The 25,027-nt window shown below is 38.7% G+C and overlaps 1 protein-coding gene across 8 annotated transcripts in view; it reads right to left on the bottom strand.

Annotated features, from left to right (window-relative positions):
* Nucleotides 1–25,027, bottom strand: part of Awh (LIM/homeobox protein arrowhead) — a 90,612-nt gene that overhangs the window by 8,088 nt on the left and 57,497 nt on the right. For 3 of the 8 annotated variants that reach the window (XM_022063975.2, XM_022063985.2, XM_022063971.2), the window contains exons 2-4: nucleotides 15,137–15,208; nucleotides 12,713–12,894; nucleotides 2,534–2,751 (exon numbers count right to left, since the gene is read on the bottom strand). In XM_022063975.2, the coding sequence (XP_021919667.1) occupies nucleotides 2,534–2,751; nucleotides 12,713–12,894; nucleotides 15,137–15,208 (472 nt within the window). Of the gene's footprint in view, nucleotides 1–2,533; nucleotides 2,752–11,364; nucleotides 11,465–12,712; nucleotides 12,895–15,136; nucleotides 15,209–25,027 lie in introns of those variants that run through there. The other 5 variants (XM_087343870.1, XM_022063978.2, XM_022063973.2 and 2 more) reach the window with 4 other exon arrangements.

The following is a 25,027-nucleotide window of genomic DNA, read 5'->3' as shown; positions in this document are numbered from 1 at the left end:
ACGTATATAATAGCCCAACAGGTCTTATGCGTTAATACCGAGCGAAACTTCTTTATACCTGTTTTAAACAACAACCAATAAATAACTGGCTACGAATTTGACGACAGGAGAATTTTCTGTTTTCCATCACCGAGTCCACATGTGCCATAGCCTGTTTAAAAAAGCACTGATAGTTCATTCCCTGGTGAGTAAATTGAACACTACAATATCCAAATTTTGAATCCGTGGAGCCTAAGCTCCACACCCAGTAAACCTATGGCTTAAGAATTATTGCTTAATTCATCGTAAGCTTCAAGCGGTCCCAGGATTTAACCTAGAGACCTTCCGGGTGTCAGAGAGGAATACTTGCAAGCTGTGAGCTGGAGGCGTGAATATATCCATGTATTTCCATTATAATGCGCCTTTGCTGACTCAAATTTGAATAACATTTCGTTATTTCGAAGTTGTCGGCGGGTTCCCAAATTACCGGAATTTCTCCTCGCTACTCGGCAATTTGCATTGTAGATAGGGACAAATCAATTTTCTGCCGATTTCACACCTAGTAAACAGCACGAGAACGGAGTTCTTGCGCGTGATTACCCGCAGGCCCGAGGGGAGGCCCCACCATCGATTGCTCTGATGAGGGGAAGAAGGAGAACACACTAGGGTCAAACTCATTAGGGACTGCAGCTGCTTTGTGCTCCGGCAAGTAACTGGATTAGCGATATTCCAAATGTTTCTTTCGGGAAGTTATACAGAGAACGAGGGATTTTGACATCTTAGTTGGTGTTCGGTGCGGGCGTTACTAGATGCTGGCTGCAAGCATACGATCTGAAGGCTCTTTTTTTTCTAATCTGAACGTTTGTGGCGATAGTGTAGTGTTTAAATAACGAACTCTCTGGTCGTTATCCAACGTCTTGATTTTTGTTACAAATACGACGTTTCTGAGACTGGACTCTGTCTCCATCCTTAGGTAAAAACTGCTGTAGATAGAAATAGTCCTGAAGTCCAGACCGATCTCCTTTTGTATTGATAGGATATTGGATATTACAATTATAAAAAATTTCAAGATCTTTGGCGTTAAAAAAAATTAAATTTTATTATCACAGATTATGTTTCAAATATTAACAAAATTTGAAACTCGGTTTATTTTCAAAAAGAGGAACGCTGTCTGAATATGTACATCGGAAGTGTGAAAACATACGATAGTCCAACTGAGCTTAAATCAGCCATCCGTGTTTCCTGTTTGCTGCCTTCAGAGAGGTACAGAATATCGACGCGCGTTTTATATAAAGGAGCCCATGAAATATGTGAAAATTGTACAAAATTTAAGCTTCAATCCTGCAATTTTTACAAAGATTAAAACAGTTCCATCTTTACGTTTGATGTTCTTGGTAACTGTTACCCTTCGATTACTGTACTCGTTCGTTCAGTTTCAAAAGATAGTTTTCAGACAATATTTACATATGTTGTCGAAAATTCTGATAGTTTAATAATATATCAGTGATATCTAGCTTATTATTATTCGCATCCCTTCTGCAATAGGTCAATATTTAGTGGGTTTATGTTCCCTCATTACTTCTTAGTTGCCTGAGTGTGAAACTTGGTCTTCCCATTAAGGGAAAGGCATAGTTTCAGGGTTTTTATAATAGGATAGGAATGTGTGGCATATACAGCTTGTAACACATCTGGAAGAAATTAAACATGCAAACAATAAATAATTAAAATGTGTCTCCCAAGAATAATACTCAAAAGGGTCTATAAGTGTGACAAACAATTATACCATAAAGGAAGTTAAAAATTCGAAAAAAAACCCGTCTATGCCTACGCAAAATATGTCACAGATTCCAATGTGGAATAGACAGAGTATATTTATTATATTTACCATATGCATTTATCCTACAACCACAATAAACACAAAACATATTATTAAAATTTCAGCATATGAGCGGAACCATAAAGCAAATGACTGTCTTCTGTTTTACTGTTCACTGAAGTTTCAGAAAAGCCTGCTTATCGCTATGAAGACTGAAGCAGCAAGTGCCTCTGAAACGTCGGCAAACTTTCACTAGTCTAAGGCACAGTTAACCAGAAGAGAGCCGGCTATCAACAAATTCGCTGCCGTGAGAACCACAATTCTTACTCAGAACGACGAAGGATACAATTTTGAAGTAAAGTAAAGGCTACTCCTGTTTTTTTATTTAGATGTGAGAATTTTGCTCTAAATGAAGGAGACAAAGGTGGAACTGAAACGCCTTGAATTAGATTTTTTAGAAAAGTCGTTGGTTCACGCCTGACGAGATGAGATAAATCTCTGTTCGAAATATGCTATAAATGTTCAAGATAGGGAAGCAAACTGGCATGAAGTCCTTGGACGAATGAACTTTTGCCAATCAGTCCGACAAAATGTGACGTATAAACCTGTGGAGCGCAGAGGCATCGGACGACCTACGAAGATTCCTACTTGATCTGAATAGACCTTCGGGCCTACCTTGACAATGATAACATATCTGATGATCTCGTCAATAGTTGACGGGTTGTTTCGAGAACTCACCGTCCGAAGAGGTGCTGCCCCCGTCCAGGATCTCTAGGTAGTGCGCCTTGCAGAGTACACGGTCCTCGTGCAGGGCGAACTCCTCACCCGTACTCAGCTGTCTCTTGCAGGAGTCACAAGCGAAGCACGCCAGGTGGTACACGTGATCCCTCGCCTTGCGTACCCAGTCACTAGCAGAGATACCGCGACAACACTTGGAACACTTGGCGCCGAAACTTCTGCGTCAAAACAAACTGCTTTTAATTGGATTCAGACTCAACACATGCATATGGCTTTGGAGGTCTACATTGGCTCGGCCCTGACCCGACTCGCGGGCCGGGTCAGGGCCTGGTTCAAATAACAGCACTTTCCGGCTTTCTGGAGTCGTTATATTTTAGCATAGATAAAATTATTTATAGTTGCTTTCATCTTGTGGTAGTGACAGTCCGTTTCCAGAAACAAATCCCAACAAGTAGGATTTGATAATTCTCACGCTCGTGAGTAAGGAGATGGCTGTCTTCTGGGTTGTAGAGTCATATAGTCTTTTGATGAATGACGTTGCTAAACTTTTACCAGATTACACGACTCAAAAACCAGAGGACAGCCAGCTTTATACCCACTGCCTTAAAAACCTTATTTTAATTCTAGTGTGACGCAGGCACCAAAGGGTTCAGAATCACTGATTTACTAGAACATAGCAAAAGTAAGCCGCGACCTCACAAAGGTTGAAATCCCGACTTTATTAAAGGTGCCGGTCCATAATTTGTTTTAAAGGACTGAACAAACTCCCTGCTGAGATTCGAACTTGAGTACCAAATATGATAAGGAATGTAACTTTCGAAGCTGGCGGGAAGTATTTAACAGTACTGTTTAAGTATGATGTCTGGTGACACGACCTTCATACCAAACTTTCTTATAAATCAGTCACCACCATTTACAATGTGAGGTCGCTACAGCAACCAGCCTAAAGATTTCGAGGTCGTGAGGCATAATCAAGAGCCGTGTTTGGAGACATGGCCGTGGATCTATTCCGAAAAAGCTATGCTCCATGATGCCTTTCTAATCTATTGTAATAGGAGTCAGCAATAGAAATGTTACAGGTGTTGGAGGTTAACACCATCAATGCTAGAAAGCGGTGAGTCATATGATATTCTGAAGGTTTGTGACAATAGTTGATTTATTAAGGCCCGCTGATATTATGTCGGGCATTTACATTGTCCGGCGAAGGGCTTTTGATATACATGGCGAGACGAGTGTTTATATTCCAATCTTCAGATGACTGGTTGTCGTTTCATTTTTAACGTCAGTGACTAAAGTTGCGGTCAAACCAAGGAGCTTTTAAACACTGCACTTAACCACGATATGAACAAGTAGAAAACTAATGAAAAAAACAGATAAACACGGATAAGAAGAAACAAGACTAGAAATGTGAAATACGTACTGGAACACACAAAAGCGTTCTTTGCAAATTTTAAATTATTAATAAAAGATTATATCAATTATCTTAAATAACTTTGATTTTCACCTACAAAAATTATGTGATCTTAGTTGTCTTTTTAAGGACAGTCAATACCAATACGTCACATGATGTATTAACTCATGGGGTCATGGGATCCAATCCTAGTCAAATCAAAATCCTTCTATCTTTCGTGCAACCGTCATGTTATTTTACAACATACAAAGAATTATTACATCAAATTTCTGTATTTTTTGAAGATCTATAACCGTACATCATTGTATGGCACTGGTGTCGATACCACCTCACGTGTTTCTTTGTCCGCCATGTTGATATTTCAGGTTATAGGAAATTAAAAAAATACGATTTTTGGATATTTGCCAATCTCACAACATTCACAGCAAATATCAAATACTAACATATCAAATTTCATACAAATCCATCCAATGGTTCTCGAGATGAATTCATGCGGACAGACAGACAAGTCCAGACTTAGCTGCATCCATTTCAGAAACAGATGAAATTTTAAAAAAAAGAATACAAACACAGGTAGGAAAGATGCGATTATTTCTGTAGTAAGAAGTGTTGTTTAGGTTTCACTGCGAGATGTTCACCGAAAAATTGGGTCACACAGCAGCTGCAGAGAAGACTGGCTGGAAACAAACTGTACAGGAGACTTAACAAACAAACGCGTGGGTCGAAGGCAACAACAGCGTAGGAGCCTGTCAAATTAAATCAACACCAAAATTTCGTCCTAACTCGTTTAGTCAACGAGCTTTTGTTTTCGTGACCAGAAAACTATATTTTTGTTAGACGGCTTGTGTTGATTAGTAATCGAGCCTTGGAACTCATTAGCCACCAGCAACATGATCCAATATTCGGTAGACTAGGGCGACGCGATGCGGCGTGAATGAGAAGTAGGAAAACATAATGAAGTATTGTAATTAGTAAATCCACAGTCGTTTGTTCGTAGTTCGGGAAACTTGTATAGGTGTGGCGACTGTATTCGTATGAACAAACTAATTTACCTTTACAACTTGGTTATTTTACACGTAAAGGCGATATAAATCACTGTTAATTAATCAATAATTAGAAGCAATATAGCCGTTGGTGGGAACATACAGTTCGTGTTTTGTTTTGTTTTTTGCAAAAAAGACATTTCATACAAACACTTATCTGGACTCGGGAGAGATTATGTTGTTCATATATCCGGTTATACAGAAACAAGATAATGAATCGGCAGTGTTGTGCTTCTTGCCTAAAGCTAAGGATCATTCACATGTGTACCATTTCCAGCATCACAACTTACATCTCTGATCAAACTGCACCTACGATTAAGCATCACGACTAAAGGAAAACAAGTTAAATATAGTTCCAGAGATGGACGTCTGGACGTTAGAAATATTCCCGAATATGACTAACTTCAGAGTTAAAAGCACTGATGATGGAAGTAGCTAAGACCACTCAAACAATGGTGAACGTCTACCAGACTACACGGCACAATCCAGAAAACAGCTATCCTTATACTCAAAGCCGTGACAATCTAAGATCCTACTCATAAATATCCCTACGTATACGATAACCGAACTCAAAGGTGTTTTATTTACAGTTTATTGAACGACAAGTTTTAGTAGCTCAGATTATCGAATAAGAAGAATGAGATGCCAGTGAATAATGAATTAGAAAAGATGTTGAAATTAGCGATAATGACTTAATTTAAGGTACTATCCAGGCATTTGAGTGGTCGGACTGAGAAAAATGACGAGAAACCCCAGTTAGGACAGCCGGTCTCTGGGACGAGATTTGAACCAGGGACCTCCCAAATACGAAGCAGGACTAGATTCATCTGGCAGAGGACTGGGACCAGACATGGACTCTTATGAAGACGGAAATGGAATTTAGGGTTTTATAATATGCAGTAAATTTCTTCATCAGTTGAGAAACTGTTAGCTTCTCAAGGAAGATGACCTCCATGAAATTTGTGAACACTGTGGTAGACATTTTACTTTCATAAAATAGAATATTTTAAAGAATATGATTCTCATCTACTCATCGCCCTGATGATAGAGGGGATAAACAGACCGCATCCCAGAAGACAGTAATCTTTGTGGTCGCCGCCATGATAGCCTGAAATGTCACCGAGAATATTTTAACCCAATGAATAACTTTTTAATTGATGTAGGATAAATCTTTGCTGTGAGGTCAACGTATTAAGACCTTATGGCACGGGTCTTGTGTATTTGATGTAAGGTCTGAAACACAGTGGGACGCCACTTCAAGGCCATTTGAAGCGTTCCACCTGCCACAAGGCGGTGGGTGACATAGACAAATGTTTATGGAATCGGAAAGTAGTTTATGTTGCAGTCTGTAAGGTGTTTGTCTCTGAAAAACTTGTCCCTTTCTGGAAGCATGTTAGTTCGCATTTAATACGGTAGAGGATATTAAATATGCGGTACTATTACTCATCACACAAGGGTTAAGTTTATGGCAAAGTATTCCACGCGGAAGGAATATCCAAGCACAAGAAACTGTTACCAAATTTGTCAATACAGTTGCTGATTGCGCCCTGTTTCCCGGTCGGAGAAATGGAATTTCTCTCTTCGCCAACACGTCAAAAGTCTAATCCATCTTTCTTTTCAATAAGTTTCATGGTGTCGAAATTTAGAATGCGTGAAAGTTTACCTGTATATTTCTTTGAACTTTGAGGACGTGACGATTAATCACGGGGGAACATTTAAGCGTACTTCCAAAACTGAAAAAAAAAAAAATTATTGTTATTGTTAAGCCGCCACTGAAAAATTTGGATCAAACTGATGAAAAATAATAAACCTAGTTGATTACAAGAGAAACTACTCACATGATATTTAACACTTTAAAGCCGAAGCTAGTTTAAATAACATTTAAAAATTCAGTCCGTACTGCAAAGGAAACAACTCTTCTCCATTACAGCTGACAACTGGGTAATGCTGTTCGAAGAAATAATCCCCGTTTACGCTAAGTATCATAAAGAACTCATAAAACATTTTTAAGAGATATTTACTGTTAAATTAGGTGGAACATACAAAGGGACCTTCTCATTGAAATACAGCGAATGTGGAAAGTGAAAACAAAAATAATTCAAATAATTATAGGAGCAAATGGAACTGTCTTCAAATCAATCAAAAAATATTTGGCCAACATTCCGGGCAAAAACGACATCAGGGAACTGCAAAAAACTGTCATTTTAGGATCATCATACATCATTCCAAAGACGCTGTCGTAAAATATGTAGTCATCTCTAATAGTAAAACTATATATAATACATGTAACGCGTATTAAAAACAAAATGTATTTCGGAAATAGCTGCTGTACCTTAGGGACAAGGTTTGTCTCGGGTACATGGAAGTAAATACCCTATAATAATAATAATAATAACGCATTACATAAATTACATAAAAATAACCGCCACTGATTACAGGAGAAATGAAACGTCTGCAACTGCTCCTTTAAAACACTCGAAGGGTTTCTTCAACCTCCACGAGAACTAAATTGACAGTATTTTAGAGTTTATGTTAAGAGATGGTTCAGAAGCTTGTGTAGACAATGGAAAAGGCGCTAGATGCCATCGTGGCAGCACGACAGGAGGCTCTGATGTCCCACAGGTACAAGTGGATCAACCATTGTGCGCAGTGGTCTCTTCCATTCTTCCACTTCAAATAATCCGGATTATTGCAGGGCGGGGAGCAAGCAATGAGTCGCTGCTTTTCACAGCTCCTACAGTCCGGCGAAAACTTTTTACTTCTGTCTGCATCTTCGTCTGCATCATTCCGCACACAGAAACACCCACGAGATAAAAAATATTTAATATGATTTTTAACCCAGTTTACTTATTCAATAAATCGAGGCTTCGGATAACGACTGGTTCATTTTACAACGCTGTATCAACTTCGAAGGTTGAAGGAATCAGATGAATTTTAACAGATACACCTAGGATGTAGCAGTCACATATCTCAGGACCATAATCTACAAACCACATTGCACATACTTTAGAACACGAATATATGATCCGGTGTGCCGTGAGATGTTTAACCACGAGCCCATTTCGAGTTTCTGTCACGTGGAAATGGTTGAGAAACAATTTCCTACGCACTAATTCAGTCGGTGTACTTCAAATGCACAGCGCGGGTGATGAAGTGAGGGCCGTCATTACTAAGCAGAGGATTGGACCTCCCCAGAACTAGAGGATTTCCAGGTTCCACATTAGAGAAGCTCCCTGTACCCGCTATCTGATGGCATTGGGCCAGGATTGAAGATGTCTTCTGCCACACACATATGCATGACTTGCACATACGATTTCATTTGTCATTCCCCTCCCCGCACTAGTGACATCTGACGGTAATCTCGTTGACATGACAATGTCCTCTTCTTCGCTGACCCCCAAAGACTCTTTGTTCCTCGGGGTATGACGGAATGTCTTGTATCTCCGCCGACATTTCCCATGATACATCCTTACTGAAACAACAATAACAAGATGGTGGTGCCAAATGGGACCGCGGTGTCGAAACACAGTTCAGGGATCGGAAACAATCCGGAGGGCTCCGTGAAAGACTCCTTTATTTTACGTAGCACAAGAGGTAGCCTGTAATGCGAGGCACCACGTGGTCTAAAGTTCGAGCTTTCGTGGGACCTGTTTAAGATGCATTTATTCTTAGATTGTTTTCCCATTTAAATTCTGGAAATACATGCTTCCATTCAACTCAGAAATTCAGTATAAGAAAAATTTAAATTGAGAGTGTTTGACAACAAAGCACTTCGTAAAATACTTAAACATACGAATTAACAAACATTTTAGACGGGATATGTGAAGAGACACTTGGGAAACCGTGATGCTGTTGGGATGATAATGCCAAAATTGATCCTAAAAACAGAGTGTGAGACTTGGATACATCTCGCTCTTTTAAAAGCTGTGATGGATCTTGGCGTTCTTTAGAGGCGGGGAATTTCTTGACTAGCTGAGCGACTCTCAGCTTCTTAAGAAGGACTTTGCTGCGTGGAGCCTGTGATATGTTGGCACTGTTTGAAATACAGCAGAAAATAAGTCTACATCGAGGACGAAATGAGTCATGTGACCTGTTGCTCGAAAACCAGGTTGAGATTCGAACCATGTACGCGTTCCTTTTGAATACAAGTACAGAGCGTTCTAGTTTGACGCTGTATTAACTGATGGTGGAATCTGAATGCACTATGATGAGGAGTTACTGAGTAAAATTACGATGATATCTGAAGGGAATTTTGACTATAACTGGAGCCCAATATTTCCCCACATGTGAGCCAGAAAGGTTAATTGCAGCCCTAAACCGTTCCATGTACCAGAGCTTTGACATGCAAATAATGTCTCAACAAGGTTGACTTCTGAGTGTCAGAGACGTGTTTCATGTGGTCCATTGTACCACATACCAGTCAGTGTCTTAAAAACAACACACTGGATGCAGAAGATGCCAATCTGTTCTCAATTCGTACTGGGGACCTGAAGGCTCCATCTTTTGTTAACATAAGCAATGCGTGGTGAGTGGTCAGTTTTACTGTGATGCATGTCGAGGCCTCAGAGCCGTTTATGTGAAGTTATGAATGGAAATATGTTAATTTCCCCGTTTCTATATATTTTACAAACGTTATACTCTGTTGCTCAAAAGCAAACCATTCCTGATAATGCTTAAAAGAATAAATTGTATTTAATTAAACATTTAGTGTTAAAAACTTTAAAATAAACGATATTATAAACAACCATTTATGTGTCTTAAACAGTGTTATGCAGGCTAATAATTTTTGTATAATTAAATGCCTTCATTTGTCTAAGATAAAACACGCAATGTTCATGAATATTTTCGTCTAAAATTAATAGGCTAAGAGAAATTTCAACATATGTCTTATTTCGTATATATAGGAATTTTTAAATAATTTGTCATGCATAAACTTAAAGTAGACGCTCCTTATTTGCAACTGTGCTATCATCTCAACAATAAAGTGGAATTTGAGGTTCTCACGGCAATGAATATGAAGATGGCTGTCGTCTGGCTTGTTCAGCCGTGTGATGCTGAAAGTGTGCGTGACCGTCTAGAATTCTCATTTCCCAGCAAATTACAGCAGCAAGTTCCTCTAAAACGTCGGTAAACGTCCACCATATTACATGGAGTAACAACCCAGAAGACAGATATCTTCATCTAAACAATAAGGTTATGATAAACGAAACACTATAACAAAGAAATTACTGTTTCAATCTTACTCAGTCAGTATAGTGACTAGCTAAGGGTTGGACGAATGGGGGTTCGATCCCCAACAGGGGCAGAAGATTTTTCCTCTAGCCTCTGCGTCCAGACCGGGTCTGGGGCCCACCCAGCTTCCTCTACAATGGGTATCGGGGTCCTTTCTCGGGGGTTAAACGCTGGCACTGACCACTAACCCCATCTAGTGCTGAGGTTAAGAATGAGTAGGAGCTATATAACCTCTCCCCCCAAACGACCCATATGGCGTGTAGTGGGACTGCTTTACTTTTAGTTTTTTTTTAAGTTTTTTCTTGTAAAGTGTACTGCTCCGGTAATTTTATGCTCAAGATGTTGATGTCTTCATCGAAGCTATTTGGAAGGAAAAGAAACATTCAGAATGCCAAGGCGCGAAGAAGCTCGTGTGGAAATTCTGAGTCCACCGGCATGGATTAGGTGTTGTGCCTTTCATAGTTTGTTCGAAGCAATGAAACTGCATGAGCAGACAAAGTATCGTGAATTATATGAGAGGCGGAATCCAGACAGTCACGCTAAGCAGAAGGGGCCGCTCTGAGTCAAGATCACGTATCAATTCGTTGCCGTGCTAAGTAAACACCTTTCCATCATCTTACACAAACAAATCCTACGTTCTTTGTTTCCCAGTTCCCATAGTAACGCAGCTGACTTGATCTATTGTTCATCTCACTGCCACAGCATCTTGCGTTCTTCATAAATCTGAGACATGGTGATTATGGAATGAATGACGCATATATGAATAGTAAATGTGACAGTAACAAGTACTCAGAGCGGTAACTTTTATTTTTAAAGTTTCGATAAGTACGAGGACTTGAGGGAATTATAAGCCAATAATATCACTGCTGCCAACATTATATCTAATCTTTAAATAGTTACCATTACTATTATGATTGATTATTTTGTTTCGTAAATTATGTTATAAGACCCTGAAGCGGATTTGCCTAAGAGGCCCATATTTATTTTTGAAGTTTTATTCATTTCTTTGTTTTTAATTTTGTCCCATTGTCTGTTTATTATTATTATTAATCACAAAATTTCTAACGATGCATCGTACGTCGTCCTTAGATGTAAGAAGGGAGGGTGACACTATTCTGTAAGATCTGGAAGAACGAGGTACTCACGAATTGAGAGCAGCTACATCTATAGGATTCAACTGAATACGTCCCACCCTCCTCTTAACACTTAAAGAAGCAGATGATATCATTTGGCAATGGATAAAATCTAAAACAAAGAAATTAGTAATACGACACGAGTCATATATATTTAGAAAATATGTTCAAATCTTGTGTTCTTTACAGCACATTACAAGCCTTTGAACAAATCTCAAGGCCTACTACAGGCCTAGAGAGGTAAGTCTAGGCCTACTTACTGCTATCTCTTCTTACCAACTTCGCCTCTCTTCGGAACAATCCAAACACTTTCGTTATTCTTTGTCGTTAAAATAAAAAATTCTACACAAAAAGAATATTTTAAAATAAGAGTATTCATACAAAATAATTACGTTATTGTAATCTCCTGCAGAACTATAAAAGAACAAAATCAAACAAAAGTAATAGTTACGAATTTCACAGATAAATGTTTATCTCAAAACGCGAAATACAACTACTAATGAGGCAACGTTTGTAGTTTATCTCATGCATAATTTCGCTTGGGAAACTGAGGATTGTTTTAAAAATTTCTGCGAATGACGAACTGAAAATATTTTAAAAAGCGGTTGTATTTCAAGGAACGTTCGTGCCATTTGCCTGGAAGGCAAGTATAATTCCAAATCCGAACCCGGAACGTGGCAAAGTGTTAGTCATTACCTACTTAACACACTGAGATGATAATATTAAAAAGGACCTTAAAACAAATAATAGAAGTGAAAAAGAACGCCACAATCGAGCTGCTATCATTACTTATGCTTCACATTTGGAATATGCTTGGTTCAAATCTCGGCGTGGAGACCGGGATAGTAATCACCTTAAATAGGCCGTGGCAGATTATTCAATGTATTTTGAATTTAATTATTCAGTAATAATCATCCAATCTGATGTCATATAATCTGAGCCACTAAAACCTTTGATTAAGAAATCCTTACGTAAAACATAAATAAATACTTTGATGGAATTGGCTGACGAGCGAAAGTGACGGGCATTCTAGGTTCAATGGAGTAGATCCTTCTCGGGAAACTGATAGTCACTCAACTGATCAAGAAATTCCACACTTGTTATGTAATCGGAAAAGTTATTATTGTGTTAAAAAAACAAGGCAATTAGTTCTTATCCTGAGAAACAATTGGCTCTTGCCCGCACTATATGTTCTGTCTTTATTTCATATCAATTTGACTGCTAGTATCCTCCAATCTTCGCCTCTGTTCTGGCTTTCTCTCTGTACATTCCTCAATTTTTCCGTTTCCATAACATGGAATTTCTTGCACAGCTGAATTTAGAATAACACTGACAGCTAGTAAGAAATTCTGGTACTCACTTGGCATAATCGGTCTTGCAGTATATACTGTCGTCCTTGATAAAGCATGAGGGATCTCTGTCCAACGCAAGTTGACACACACAGCAGCGCAAACAGTGCGAATGCCACGAGCGACCGTTCACTTGGAGCAGGTACTTGTCGGTGATTGGTTCAGAGCACGCCGCGCACATTCTATGCTCCGTCTGCGCACACCACAGTGCCATGTTAGATTTATCTGAGACTGCAAACATGGTGGGGAAAATCATGCAGCGAAAGCTTGTTTTAAAACAAGAAGATATTAATACAAAAGGGTCCAATGAAAGTAACATTAGTTACTTCCAGTACCACAAATGTTAAATTTTTAATGTTATATTTGGGTAATATAAGTTTATAATTGAGATATACAATTAACATTTTGTTCAAGAGCCAGCGGGCAAGAATTGTATATTACTTGCAATTTACAACAGCTTTGTATTAGATTTAATAATAACACGTAATGATAATAATAATTTAATTCAACCTGCATCAAAAATCAGACGACCAATTACTGATACAGCACAGGAGAACACAAGGACACAATAATTAATACAGAAAAGTTATAACAATAATAAGACTGAGGATACTGGGATCGACCCGTTCTTCAAGTGCCTGAGCACTGGCTTGATCTATAGACATTCGGTAGGACTCCTTGGACGAGGGATCGGCCCGTCGCAAGGCCTCTACCTGTACACAGGACAGACATCCATGGCTTGAGTGGGATTCGAACTCACGGTCCCAGCGACCAAGCGCCCATTGCGGGCCCCAAAAATAATAATAATAATAACGATAACAAGAAAATAATTGAGAATGAAGAATTGAACGTAACTTTGTAGATGAGCTTATTACATGCATAAATACATATTCTGTTCACATGAAATATATCAAATGTAAACCTAAATCTTAGGACTATTGCCATGTGTGCAGTTGTTGAATTGGGCTTTTAACAACAGTCATACAACAACTGTAAAAATATTTACAACGCATTTCCACGCAGAAGTTCGTTACTATCTCCAATGACTCATTACTTTTCGCTGTCAAATTGGAAGTTAAATTTCTCTTGGCCGCCATGTTGTTTTACATGCTAAGAAAATAACCTTAACAAACGTTGAGTATTTTCTGAAGACGTGTTACGGTGGTATACTGACACTAGTTCGTGTTATAGACGACATTACAGACCATAGAACACTAGCATTTAAGACAGGGTGACCGTTAACTGCATATTACTTATACCAAATTTCGCTGAAATTGGTCAACTTATTCAAAGGTGAATAAACTCAAACACACAACATGTTGACCTTATAAGGCTCTTTAGTTATTTCTGAAAGAAAAACAGGCTTTAATACACAAATATCGCCCTGTTGATGAAGGCAGCAAGCCCCAAGATCACACGACGTAACATCCCTGAAGACAGGCATTTTCAGACTCGACGCCGTCGGAATCTTAAGTCTCACGTTATAATTATGGCGTTGTCGAGGTTTCTGTGACCACACATGTCTGAGTGACTGAGTAACTCCATGCAAAAGTTCGTGAGAAACTAATAGTTGCTTAGCTAATGAAGGTTCATTATAGAATTCATAATAGCCCGCCATTGGTCTCCAACCTGAGACAAATTAATCCAGTACAAACTCTCCCGCCCTAGTTTCTTAAGATCTGTCTTAATGTTATCCTCCCATCTACGCAAAGGTAATGTAGTCCTTCAGGCGTTACAACCAAAATGAAGTATGCAATTCTTATCTCTCCTATGCGCACTGCATGCACTGTCAATCTTTGTTATTTATTGGTCGGATAATCGTAATATAATACCTGTTAAACAGCACAAATTATGGAGCTCTTCGTTTTATCCGGACAGAGGTAACTCACTGGTGACCAGCCGGAAAATATAAAGGAGGGAAATGGTATAGGAAAATTGTGCAATGAACGGAAAGACAGAAATTCTTAATTATCAAACATGAGAAATATGAACTTATTAAAAGTGGACAGGCGCCAAGAAGGTGGATTATTTTCTCTTGTGTGTTATTTAATGTCAATAAATTAGTTTTAACACATTCATCCCGAAGTAAAATATTGCAGTTTGTATTGCTGTTGGTAGATGACTCCCACCGAAAATTTTTCTGGCATTGAATTTTTATTCCTGCTCGAATGGAGTGGATTGAACGAACTGGGTTCAATTCCCGGAACGAATGGGTGATCAATCGGTCTCTTACCTGCTCCGTACCTGGTACTCTCCGCACAAGACGAATATGTTGCCGAATATTTCAGATGATTACTCAGAATTATCGTTGTCTCTGTCTAGGATGTGCTACATTACCTCCAAGTCTCCACACGCCTTAATGTCCTGGTACTTAGTCAGAAAGCCAACTTGACTTTTGAAGCAACAGTATCTGTTATCACCAGTTTTCAACGTACCGTAGCAGGCCCGGCCAGTTGGATCGTCAGAGCACGCTCAGCTCGTGTCTCCTTCAGGGTGAACTGGCTCCCCTAGAAGCCACATCCAGTCTTAATTAATTGGCGGAGGAATTAATGATTTAATTACCCTCTCTTTGTTAAGACGAACCTCAGGGTGCCACTCAAGTGCTGGAATCGTCTTCCTCCTGTAATATATGGGAGCTACAGCGTGAAGAGGCAAATCATTCGTTTTTACCAACAGAGGAATCCACAAAAGGCATCCAGGTTCATTTTGAGGGCTTTCCTACGTTTACGTAGAACACACAAGTTCAACTTTCGTTTTCCTTCGGGCCAAAAATAGTTTTTCCGATGAACCCAAAAGGCAAAGAAAACCCTCCTTCGAAAATTAACAGCTTTAACAATATCTATTCATAAATGACAAATCTCCATAGTATAGATTCAAATATAACGTTTATTGAAACATGTACAAATTCCTAATGAGTTACGCATTATTTTAAAATCTCTCCTGCAACAATTTTTCTTGGAAAAGACATTTCACGTTAGGGTCTTAAAGTCAGTGGCATGTGTTTTATCTGCTCGTAAAACAGCAGACGTAATGAGAAAATGGAGGGAATCCTCAGAGATGATGGTCTCCACCTACAAGACTAAATGGCGTCGCAACCCAGAAGACATCCCCACCGTCGTGATAACCACAGAAATCTAAAATTTTAACGTAAACATAAAAACATTTTACAGATTTAGATCTATAATTTGAGACGTTGTCTGTTTACAGAAGTGTATTTGGATGTTGAATTCATTCACTGTATAAACTATATCTTAAACGCAATGGCAATCTCTATGACTTAGCAAAACATGGATCTTTCCTAGGGACAATAGAATGATAATTAGAAGGTACTGTTATAATACGGTGGGAGTCAACTCGTGAATATTACAATAAGTACAGTAATACATTTGCTCTCACAAAATAATCGGGCAGATTAAGTTAGTGTAACCCTTGAAGTTAAAATATTTCACATTAATATTTCAACACAACAAATATGAGGATTATAATATACTACAAATTTATGCACAGTTTTGTATGGGTTTAGAACTTAGTTATCAGTCCTAACGGGAAAAACACGTAGCATGAGAATATATAAATAAAAGAGAGTGGAAGTATCTTTATACATTATACTCTTCATCAAATATTATTACGATGAAATCAAGGTGGGTAAAATTGGCAAAGCTTAGTACGCGACTCTGGAAATCCTCTGCAGTTTAACGACCATCATATATGTAAAAATATTTTATGTGTCGTTAAAAACCTGAAACTCGATTAACAGTCGATTCTGGACAAGAAATAAGACCACCACACCTGCAGCTTCAGATTCTAAATATGAACAGCAATTGATGCAGTGTTGTCATATCATGAGTCAGTTGATTCTGGTCACGAACCAACATATCTGCAGCTACGGACTACCCCTCCCCCTTCAAATTGTAGCTAATGTGGATTATTGTTTCCTCCCCTACTGACCCTGCGGAGGGGTTGAAATCCTGTTATCGAAATATCTGAATCAGTGAACAGCACGTAATAATAATTCCTGATACGAATATAAAGTTGCGGGTAACAGAGACCAGAAGGAAGGAAGGAAGAGGCCCCCCTCCTCCCTCAGCGATTCTTGTCCCCTGGTCCTAACAAAGATTCATCACCGCATGACAAAAGCAAATAAGATTTCTCTGCCTTGTTAAATCTTGTCCTTAGGATTTCGCGGCTGTATTTCAATGTATAACTTCGGCTTTCGGGGATCAGCCGCATTAAATTATCTAATGTTTCGGTGAACATCACAGTTGCCATCTTCAGGGCGAACATGTCGGTTCGGAGTTTTTGAAGGACCTGAATAGAGCAGGGAGTAGCGGCGGATCTGACTAGCACAGTGGGCGAGCGGGCGACTACCAACTGGTGACGAGTACGTGTCCGGCCAACAGACATATTCACCCTGAAGACGGCGATTGCAATGTTTGCCGAAACGTTGCATTTTTCCACATTCGACGCGGATCATCCCCGAAAGACAAGTTTCATAGAGTCTTCTTGCTGTTTGTAAGCATTATGACAAATGGTTTCATGTATTCTTAATCTCCGCCAATTGGACTCGATATCGGACTGGTCCCTGAACCGGTAGCCCAATTCTTAGAGATTTAATTCCCTTCGTTCATGCCGCAACCGGCCTCTTTAATGACTTAGATATCCTTTTTTATCTAAACTCGGTTAAACTGAAGCTTCTTTTATATGAAATACGTTTAAATTTCAACGTTTAATAAAATCCATGGTATAAAGTGATATTTTCTCCTCACGAATTACTTTAAAAATTTCACTTGCATTTCTACAAACTCTCATTGATTTAGGTTGCCTAATTTAAAGTACTATCCCCCTAATCTAGAGATCAACATTCTTGATGATGATAGCCGTAGGGACAGTAAAACTTTAAAACTGACAAACATTTTACACGCTCGTCTCGTATTTTGATAAAAACAACTTTTAAATGACAGTGTTAGTTTTAGCTTTTATTATCAGGTATAAACGTGAACGTTAACACTGTTTGGTCCACTTTAAGTCCAGGAATAGAGATTATCTCCATCCAATGGAACCAACAGATTATATTTCACTCTCTTGTCTGATGTAAAATTAACCTGTCTTCCGAATTTTATTTCTCCTTAAAACTGGGCGATGGGGGAAAAACTCTAAAATATGTGTCATTTTATGAACTTTCACACAAAAGATTTGAAAAGCCTAATTTAATTAACGCAATTTGGTTCGTACAGCTACGTATGTTTATTTGAACAAAGAAAGGCGCATTACTTATTTCGCAAGCCATGGTATTCTATTGTACACTTTGTTTCTCACTTATTTATTTACTTATATTACTGATTGGGCATATAATACGCCGATAAGTATTTGTTTGTTTATTGCCTGATTCTTCATTTATATTGTATAAGGTATCTTTATCTGTTTATATTTTCAGATCCTTTATCAAAGAACGTATTAAGTATGTAAACTGAAGGTAAATTCTAGCAGTGACTATATTTAGAGTTGAAGATTTCTGTCTTCTGGGTTATTGCGCTGTGTAGTCTGGTCGATGTTAACCAACGTTTCAGAGGTCATACTGCCTCCGTCATCAGGGCGATTCATCGCCCTGATGACGGAGGCAGTATGACCTCTGAAACGTTGATTAACATCGACCAGACTACACAGCGCAACAACCCAGAAGACAGAAATCTTCGTACTCACCGCTGTGAGAACCTCAAGTCTTACATATTTAGAGTTCTTAGGGAAAAAACAATATCTAACATTCATTTGAAAGAAAAAGCTCGCAATGATACATTGAAAAACTGGCGTCGGTATTTACAAAACATCAGTCCTGGTTAGTATTCCAGCATGAAATGAATGAGAAATCTTTCAGCGCACATGAAATCACCAGTCATGCTAATTAATTGTATCCTCACGCGAAGCCCTGGTAACGGACAGTTGGTCAATACACTAGACTATACCACGAGCGGAGACTTGATTCTTTGTTTATTTAATGAAGTTGTTTCAAATGTAGAGATTTTTACAGCATTGAATTAGAAGGTATGATGAAAACTGTAGATTTACTTAGCATTGAGTTTTGGTGAGTGATAATTGTAATGATCTCCAGAGTACGTGAGCAACCTGTCGTGGTATATTTTAAGATATGACCTGAAATTTGTTATTATTTATAAGAAACCTCGTAACGTAGGATGAGCTTCACATAAGATTAGGACAAAAAAAAAACATGATAGGAGGAAGTCTCTTTGGAAACTTCCGATGCGAAAGATGAATATAAAATATGGACTTCAGGAAGAGAGGTTATGAGGATGGGAGATGGAGGAACTATCTCAGGACTTTGCTATTAGCGGTGTTGAACCTTGTTTGTTGCAGTTGATATCCCCCCCCCCCCCGATCGAATCTCTAATCACAACAATATAACTGGTCTCCTGCTTGGGAGTCAAACCCGGAACCCAGCAAACACGAAGCAGGGCTGGTAATGACTACACCACGATACTGGACCGTGTCACACCGCTCCCTCCAAGCGATAATCAAATTCAACTTTATAGCTGCATGGAAGTGCATTAACCCCGATGTGATCATTCACAGCATGGGGGACTGTACCCGGGAGGGATTCCCGCGTCCATCACAGTCTTCACATGGAGAGGTGCAAAGTGTTAATTGACTAATTTATTCTCCCCGTTGACGATACAAAAAAACATTCCCGGGTTAATTAATAACTCAACCTTGGGGCCGCCCTGGTTGAAAACCCACAGACCGAATCTGTTTCGATGTCAAAATCTGACCGAAACAAACACATCTTGAGCTGTAGCAACAGATGAAACTGGCTCCGTCGTAGAAAAATCTTAAGTGCCGAAATGTGTTGTGGGGATTTGGTGGTATCGGGACTAGAAAATGGACTCTCATTGAGAGGGGTCTGGGTTCAATGCCTGAAGTATCTGTATGCGGATTTTTCTGCCCAGACACCCAGATAAATTTAAAGACTTTGGCAAAGTGAAGAATACACACACAGTGTTTCGGAGCTCATATTAAAATTAGGTCTCTTCTGAGGACATGATACTCATTTCAATGTTCGTCTTCTGGGTTGAAACGCAGTGCAGACTTGCAGTAGTTGTTAACTACCTGCACTTAAACTGCTGTGACAAGCGTATTTACTGCAAGAAAATGTCCTCTACTTAGACCTGTGATGCTTTGACTACAGTCTGAAGCATCGACTGATTTTTTCCTGATTTAAAATCAAACTCGTCGATGCACACCGTAAGCAAATAGTTACTTAAAACACAGAATAAGTTTAAACAATGAGTTTTATAGACAGAGCAACCTTAAATAAAAACATAAAATAAATAAATAAATTTTCTAAACGTGTTAGCCAATATGCTGTTCCTTGAAATCCTTGTTTTTCCGGGTTACAACCCAGAACATTACTGTCATTTTCATCGTCGTATCAATCTCACACAGTTCTAAATGATATCAACTTATAAACGTAATAATGGAATTTTCTTGAACAAATATTTATGAAATAATTGTTTAACAGTTGTAAAACAATTATAATATTTAAAGTCTCATTATGGCTATTAAGATTAAGAAGATAATGGCTAGAATAATTTTATTGAAAATTACAATTGCAGCTTAAATCGACCCATGGGACGACCCAGAATATGATGGCTCAGCCAGGTGCCAGAACAGAGAGACGAGATTGTTGGAAATCAAAAAGGAGAGGTTGTAGGAAGATGAAGGACATTTCGCTCAACCCGTGGGCCTCAATCTGCACGCGATCCAACCAATGTTTGTCTTCTTACGCTAGATGCTACTTTCATATACGTATTATGGTTCTGGTGGATTTTAAATTGAATCTTAGGCCTCAAACATCAAAATTCACTAATCCCATCTATTTAGAAAGAAAAAGAATACATGAAGACGTTAATAGGTGTCAGTACTACACATTTTAAACTTTCATGAGTGCAAATGTTTATTTTCAGCGCAGCTTTATAATGCACTAAGCACAGCCTATTCTTTTCCGTTCCTCTCGATCAACGGCTCTCAACCTGTGGTTCGCGGATCCCCGAGTGTCTACGACTGTTTAGGACATTAAATAATTTTTTCCCAGCAGATTAACAACGTATTTTTACGCAAAAAAGCAAAATCTGAAACTGTATTTTTTAAAACGCTCTGTAAGTGTGAAGGAATTTTAAACTTGAGATTAAAAATTAAATAGTTACCATTATGTTGATTCATGGGAGCAACACAAGCACAGTCTCTTTGTGATGAGAGTGACTAAGAGGCTTCGAAACTTCCAGAGAGTTCGAGACGTCTCGCGCCTTTACAGGATGAGATCATCTTACGAGAAACAGCTGAAAACATCGACGGTGCTTTAAACAGCCGGAACCTTCGTGCGTCCATCTGTTGAGCAACTTTCAGTAGAGACTGAACATTATAGAGTAGGGGTTCTCACCCCTTATCGCTGGCTTACCACTAATTCTAATTTAACACACCAAATGTACAACTAACCAAGTGCGTTTAAGGAAAACTTATTTATGTTAATATTATCGTTTGATTTTCGTACACAGTTCGCGTACCACTCAACATTGACTCGCGTACTACCAGTGCTACGCGTACCATAGGTTGAGAAACGCTGGTATAGTGTGTGCCATAACAGTCTTTAAGTGTATTGTGTGTAATGAGGGCCTCAGTGCGTCAACAAAGGTGTGATTTACTTCAAAAGAAGTGTAACGGTCCAAATTACATTTTCTGCTGAGGTAATTTAATCATAATATTTAATTTCTTATTTGTTTTAAGTTTCCATTTCAAAATTTTAACTCTTTGTTGTGTTTGGAGTGTAATTACTGGGATGGATACTTCCATTTCATGGCATCTAACTAAATGTTTAAGACACAGACGTGCGAGGAACTTCGGTTCCCGGAAGTCTTGATTTTGACACCAATTGGGTAATAAATTGTCGTGAATTGGGTGTTGTCCCATGTGTCACACTTTTGACATTTATGGCTTCAATATGTCGAAAGTCAGTTTGGACTTCATGGTTCATTGTCACTCAGCAGACGAAAGTTTCTGGACCATACATTTTAAGGAGTGTGATGGAGCCAATTAGACGCAAGTGAATGTTTCGAACCAGGGGAAAGATGCTTACAGCTGCCTGTCAGTTTGGAAGACTCTTCAACAAACTTTGAACACAGTCGCACGCAAATCCTATACAATTCTGAAATCACCTTCTTGAAGCTAAAGCCAAATATCTTCATCTGTATTGCTCTTGAATAAATAAATAGTGTAAAGGAATAGAAACATATTCAGCAATAGAAGCAGCTTCTAGTTGTCGGCAGTTACATGCCGTTAACACCCCTGAGAAGATTCAAGTGTCTACCAAGGAGCCAAGCTCCAATCACTGAGCGACTATAGAAGATTAAATGTCGCAAATACGATGTTTGATGTTTATCGGGGAGTTTCACGTGTCCAGGTTCCGAACACGAACAGTAGCCGCAATGTTTGTTATGTTATAAATTATTGTTAAATGAGACCATGAAACAATCTGAATTACGAAGACACTTGTAAAGTAAGTATAAATAACATGCTATCAAATCTGTCAATTTTTTTAAAAAATGAAGAATACGAGCTCCTACAAAGCACGAAAACAATTGAGGAGATCTCATCGGTTTCTTGCAATGAAAATGCTGTGAAAGCTCAAACAATCGCTGAAGAACTGATATTACCTGCCGCTAAAGCCATGGTTAGTGCAGTGTTTGGAGAAAAGAGCAGCGAAAGATTTAAATTCAGCATCCAGCATCTGTAAGATCTGGGATGCAGTTTTTGCGAGTAATTTCCACCTCGAGATGAAAGTATAAATTGGATTAAAGGTCCATTTAATGAAGGTATTGACAAATTAACAGGATTGAATTTTTGGCTGAATGTACGAACGGATCATCCCGTATTACCATCGTACAAAGCACTGAACATTTTAATTCCATTCCCTAAAACCTATTTGTGTGAAAAATCTATCTCAGCTCTTATGTACCTAAGAAATAATACGGAAACCGTTTTTAAAAATGTAGAATCTGACCTCAGAATTCAACTCTGAAAAATGAAACCAAATATTTAGAAGCTACTCGCTGTGATGCAGCATCAACCTTCCCATTAAAATTAAAATTCATATTCTTGTATATTTTTTCGTTTGTGAATTGTTTGTATATTTTTGTGTATTGTCTTAGGTTCAAATCGAAGAAATGGCTTAGGATTCCCCGGCTTCCACTAGTAATTAAGTGGGTGTCCGCAGAAGCCAAAAGTTTTAAAAAAAAAATGGTGCTCTAGGGCGTCCAGAAATGTCTTCAAATATTTAAACTGCAATATATGAGGTTCTCACAGCGTTTATATCTATCTGTGAGTCCACACGGCGTCACATGCCAGAAAAACACCAACAGTAGTTAAATTGCTTCATTGAATCTTTACCGACGCAGCTGGGTATAAAAGTATGTTACTGGAATAAATTGCTACAAGACTCCTCCGCAGAGATTAATGGCAATTTGACAAGCTGATCAAATAAAATCATTAAGAGGAGAAACACACACATAGCATGACAGTGAGAAGAGACATCTTCCGAAAGACGAACAAACTATTTAAGTTTTATCAATAAGTATTATAAGTTATTGTGAAAACAAACGAATCTAAGTACGTCACGGACGGCCACTTTTAAAATCTAGTCTCTCATCCTTTCTGAACCTCGTTATGGCCGAGCCAAACCCAGTCCGCTAATTCGTCTGATCTATCAAATGATCTTTTCTGTTTAGAATTTTTCTTTTTTGCGGTGGATGAGTGAGAATGCTGGGGTGTCCCTGCCCTGCAGTCACTATTAGAATTTGATTTGGCGGAGATAAAGTGGTGAAACCGCAGATCCAGTGGCTTGCTATTGTAAGGACCGACCCCAACTGAAGTCGAAACCGCAACACAGAGCCTGAATATGAAACTGCGAAAGGAATCGGGTTTTACGACACGCAGAAGCTAATGGACCGGAAAGAGTGACGGAGAATGCATCCCTCCTGTCTCCCCCCACTCCTTTAAACAAACAATGTAACAGTCTGCCCTGTTCTTGCTCAATTTGTTGGAGATGGTTCTACTGGGCGGCAAACTTTTGAGTTCAGAAGGAATGTACTTTTTGGGTTTTAATAAAATCAAATGTGATCATAACAAGTAGGATTTGAGGTTTTCACAGCGGTGAGATTGTCTTCTGGGTTGTAGCCCCGTGTATTCTGATAGAAGTTTACAAACGTTTTAGAGGTCCTTGCTGCCTGAGTCATCATCTTGATGATGGAGGCAGCAGGGACCTCTAAAACGTTGGGAGACTTAAATCCAGACCAAAGGCTTTACAACCCATAAGACAGCCATATTCCTGATTATAACGTGTCACTCTATAAATTTTACAAGTAAATTATAATGTAGGAACACAAAATAGATTACTCTAAAACAAACGTTAAGAATAAAAACATCAGACGGGATTAGAAATTTCAAATTACCAAATTTTAGATCTAAAACTTCTTGACGATGGTGAAGAGTCAATTGAATAAAAATTTCCTTTGATATTATTTATCGTCTAATAAATATAAAACGTAATACGACGTTTCGGAGATGGGACTACGTCTTCAGGTTCCTACACAGTTGGGCCCACTAGATAGAGCTAATCCCTATCTCCGGAGATAGAGTCCCATCTCTGAAACGTCGTTTTACGTTTTATATTTACTAGACGATGGATAATATCCAAGGAAATTTTTATTCTACCAAATTTTAGGTATTGAGATGGACCAAACATGGAGGATATAATAGGCAGGGAATTTAGTACCATACGAGAAATTACAAATGCTTACAGAGTTTTAGGTCATAAAACTGTAATGAAAATAACAAGAAAATGTAGGCACAGAACGTGGAAAGCAGACACAGGTCTGATACTAAAATGATTTTAGAAAACAGGATGTGAGGGCAAAGACTACATTAAGACTGTACTCTGAACCAGTTAAATCCAATTCATAGCGGTATCATAGCTAATTTAACCAAAATCCAGTATAAAAATCTGTTTCTTAAGGCACTTAATAAGAAGAACTAAGGATAACTGCTGAAAACCTCGGTCAAATCATCTGAGCTGAGATTTAAATTCGATATCCCTGAATGCAGAGAACGTCCTGACATCAAAATGATACCAAATTCCGAAAATGAGCTAAAAATATGATATATTTCCATCAAATCAAAAAAGTCGTCATGTTATGACGAATAACTACGAACCATGGGCTGTGACGTGAGGTCGTAACCTCACACCTCATAGCCTATTTTCCTTA

This window comes from Zootermopsis nevadensis, unplaced genomic scaffold, assembly GCF_977971745.1.
Source record: "Zootermopsis nevadensis isolate Lab colony 2312 unplaced genomic scaffold, Znev_1.0 Znev_ptg000007l, whole genome shotgun sequence".
Taxonomy (NCBI): Eukaryota; Metazoa; Arthropoda; class Insecta; order Blattodea; family Termopsidae; genus Zootermopsis; species Zootermopsis nevadensis.
Note: the sequence above shows the minus strand (reverse complement) of the source record. Positions and strands in the feature narration are given on the sequence as shown.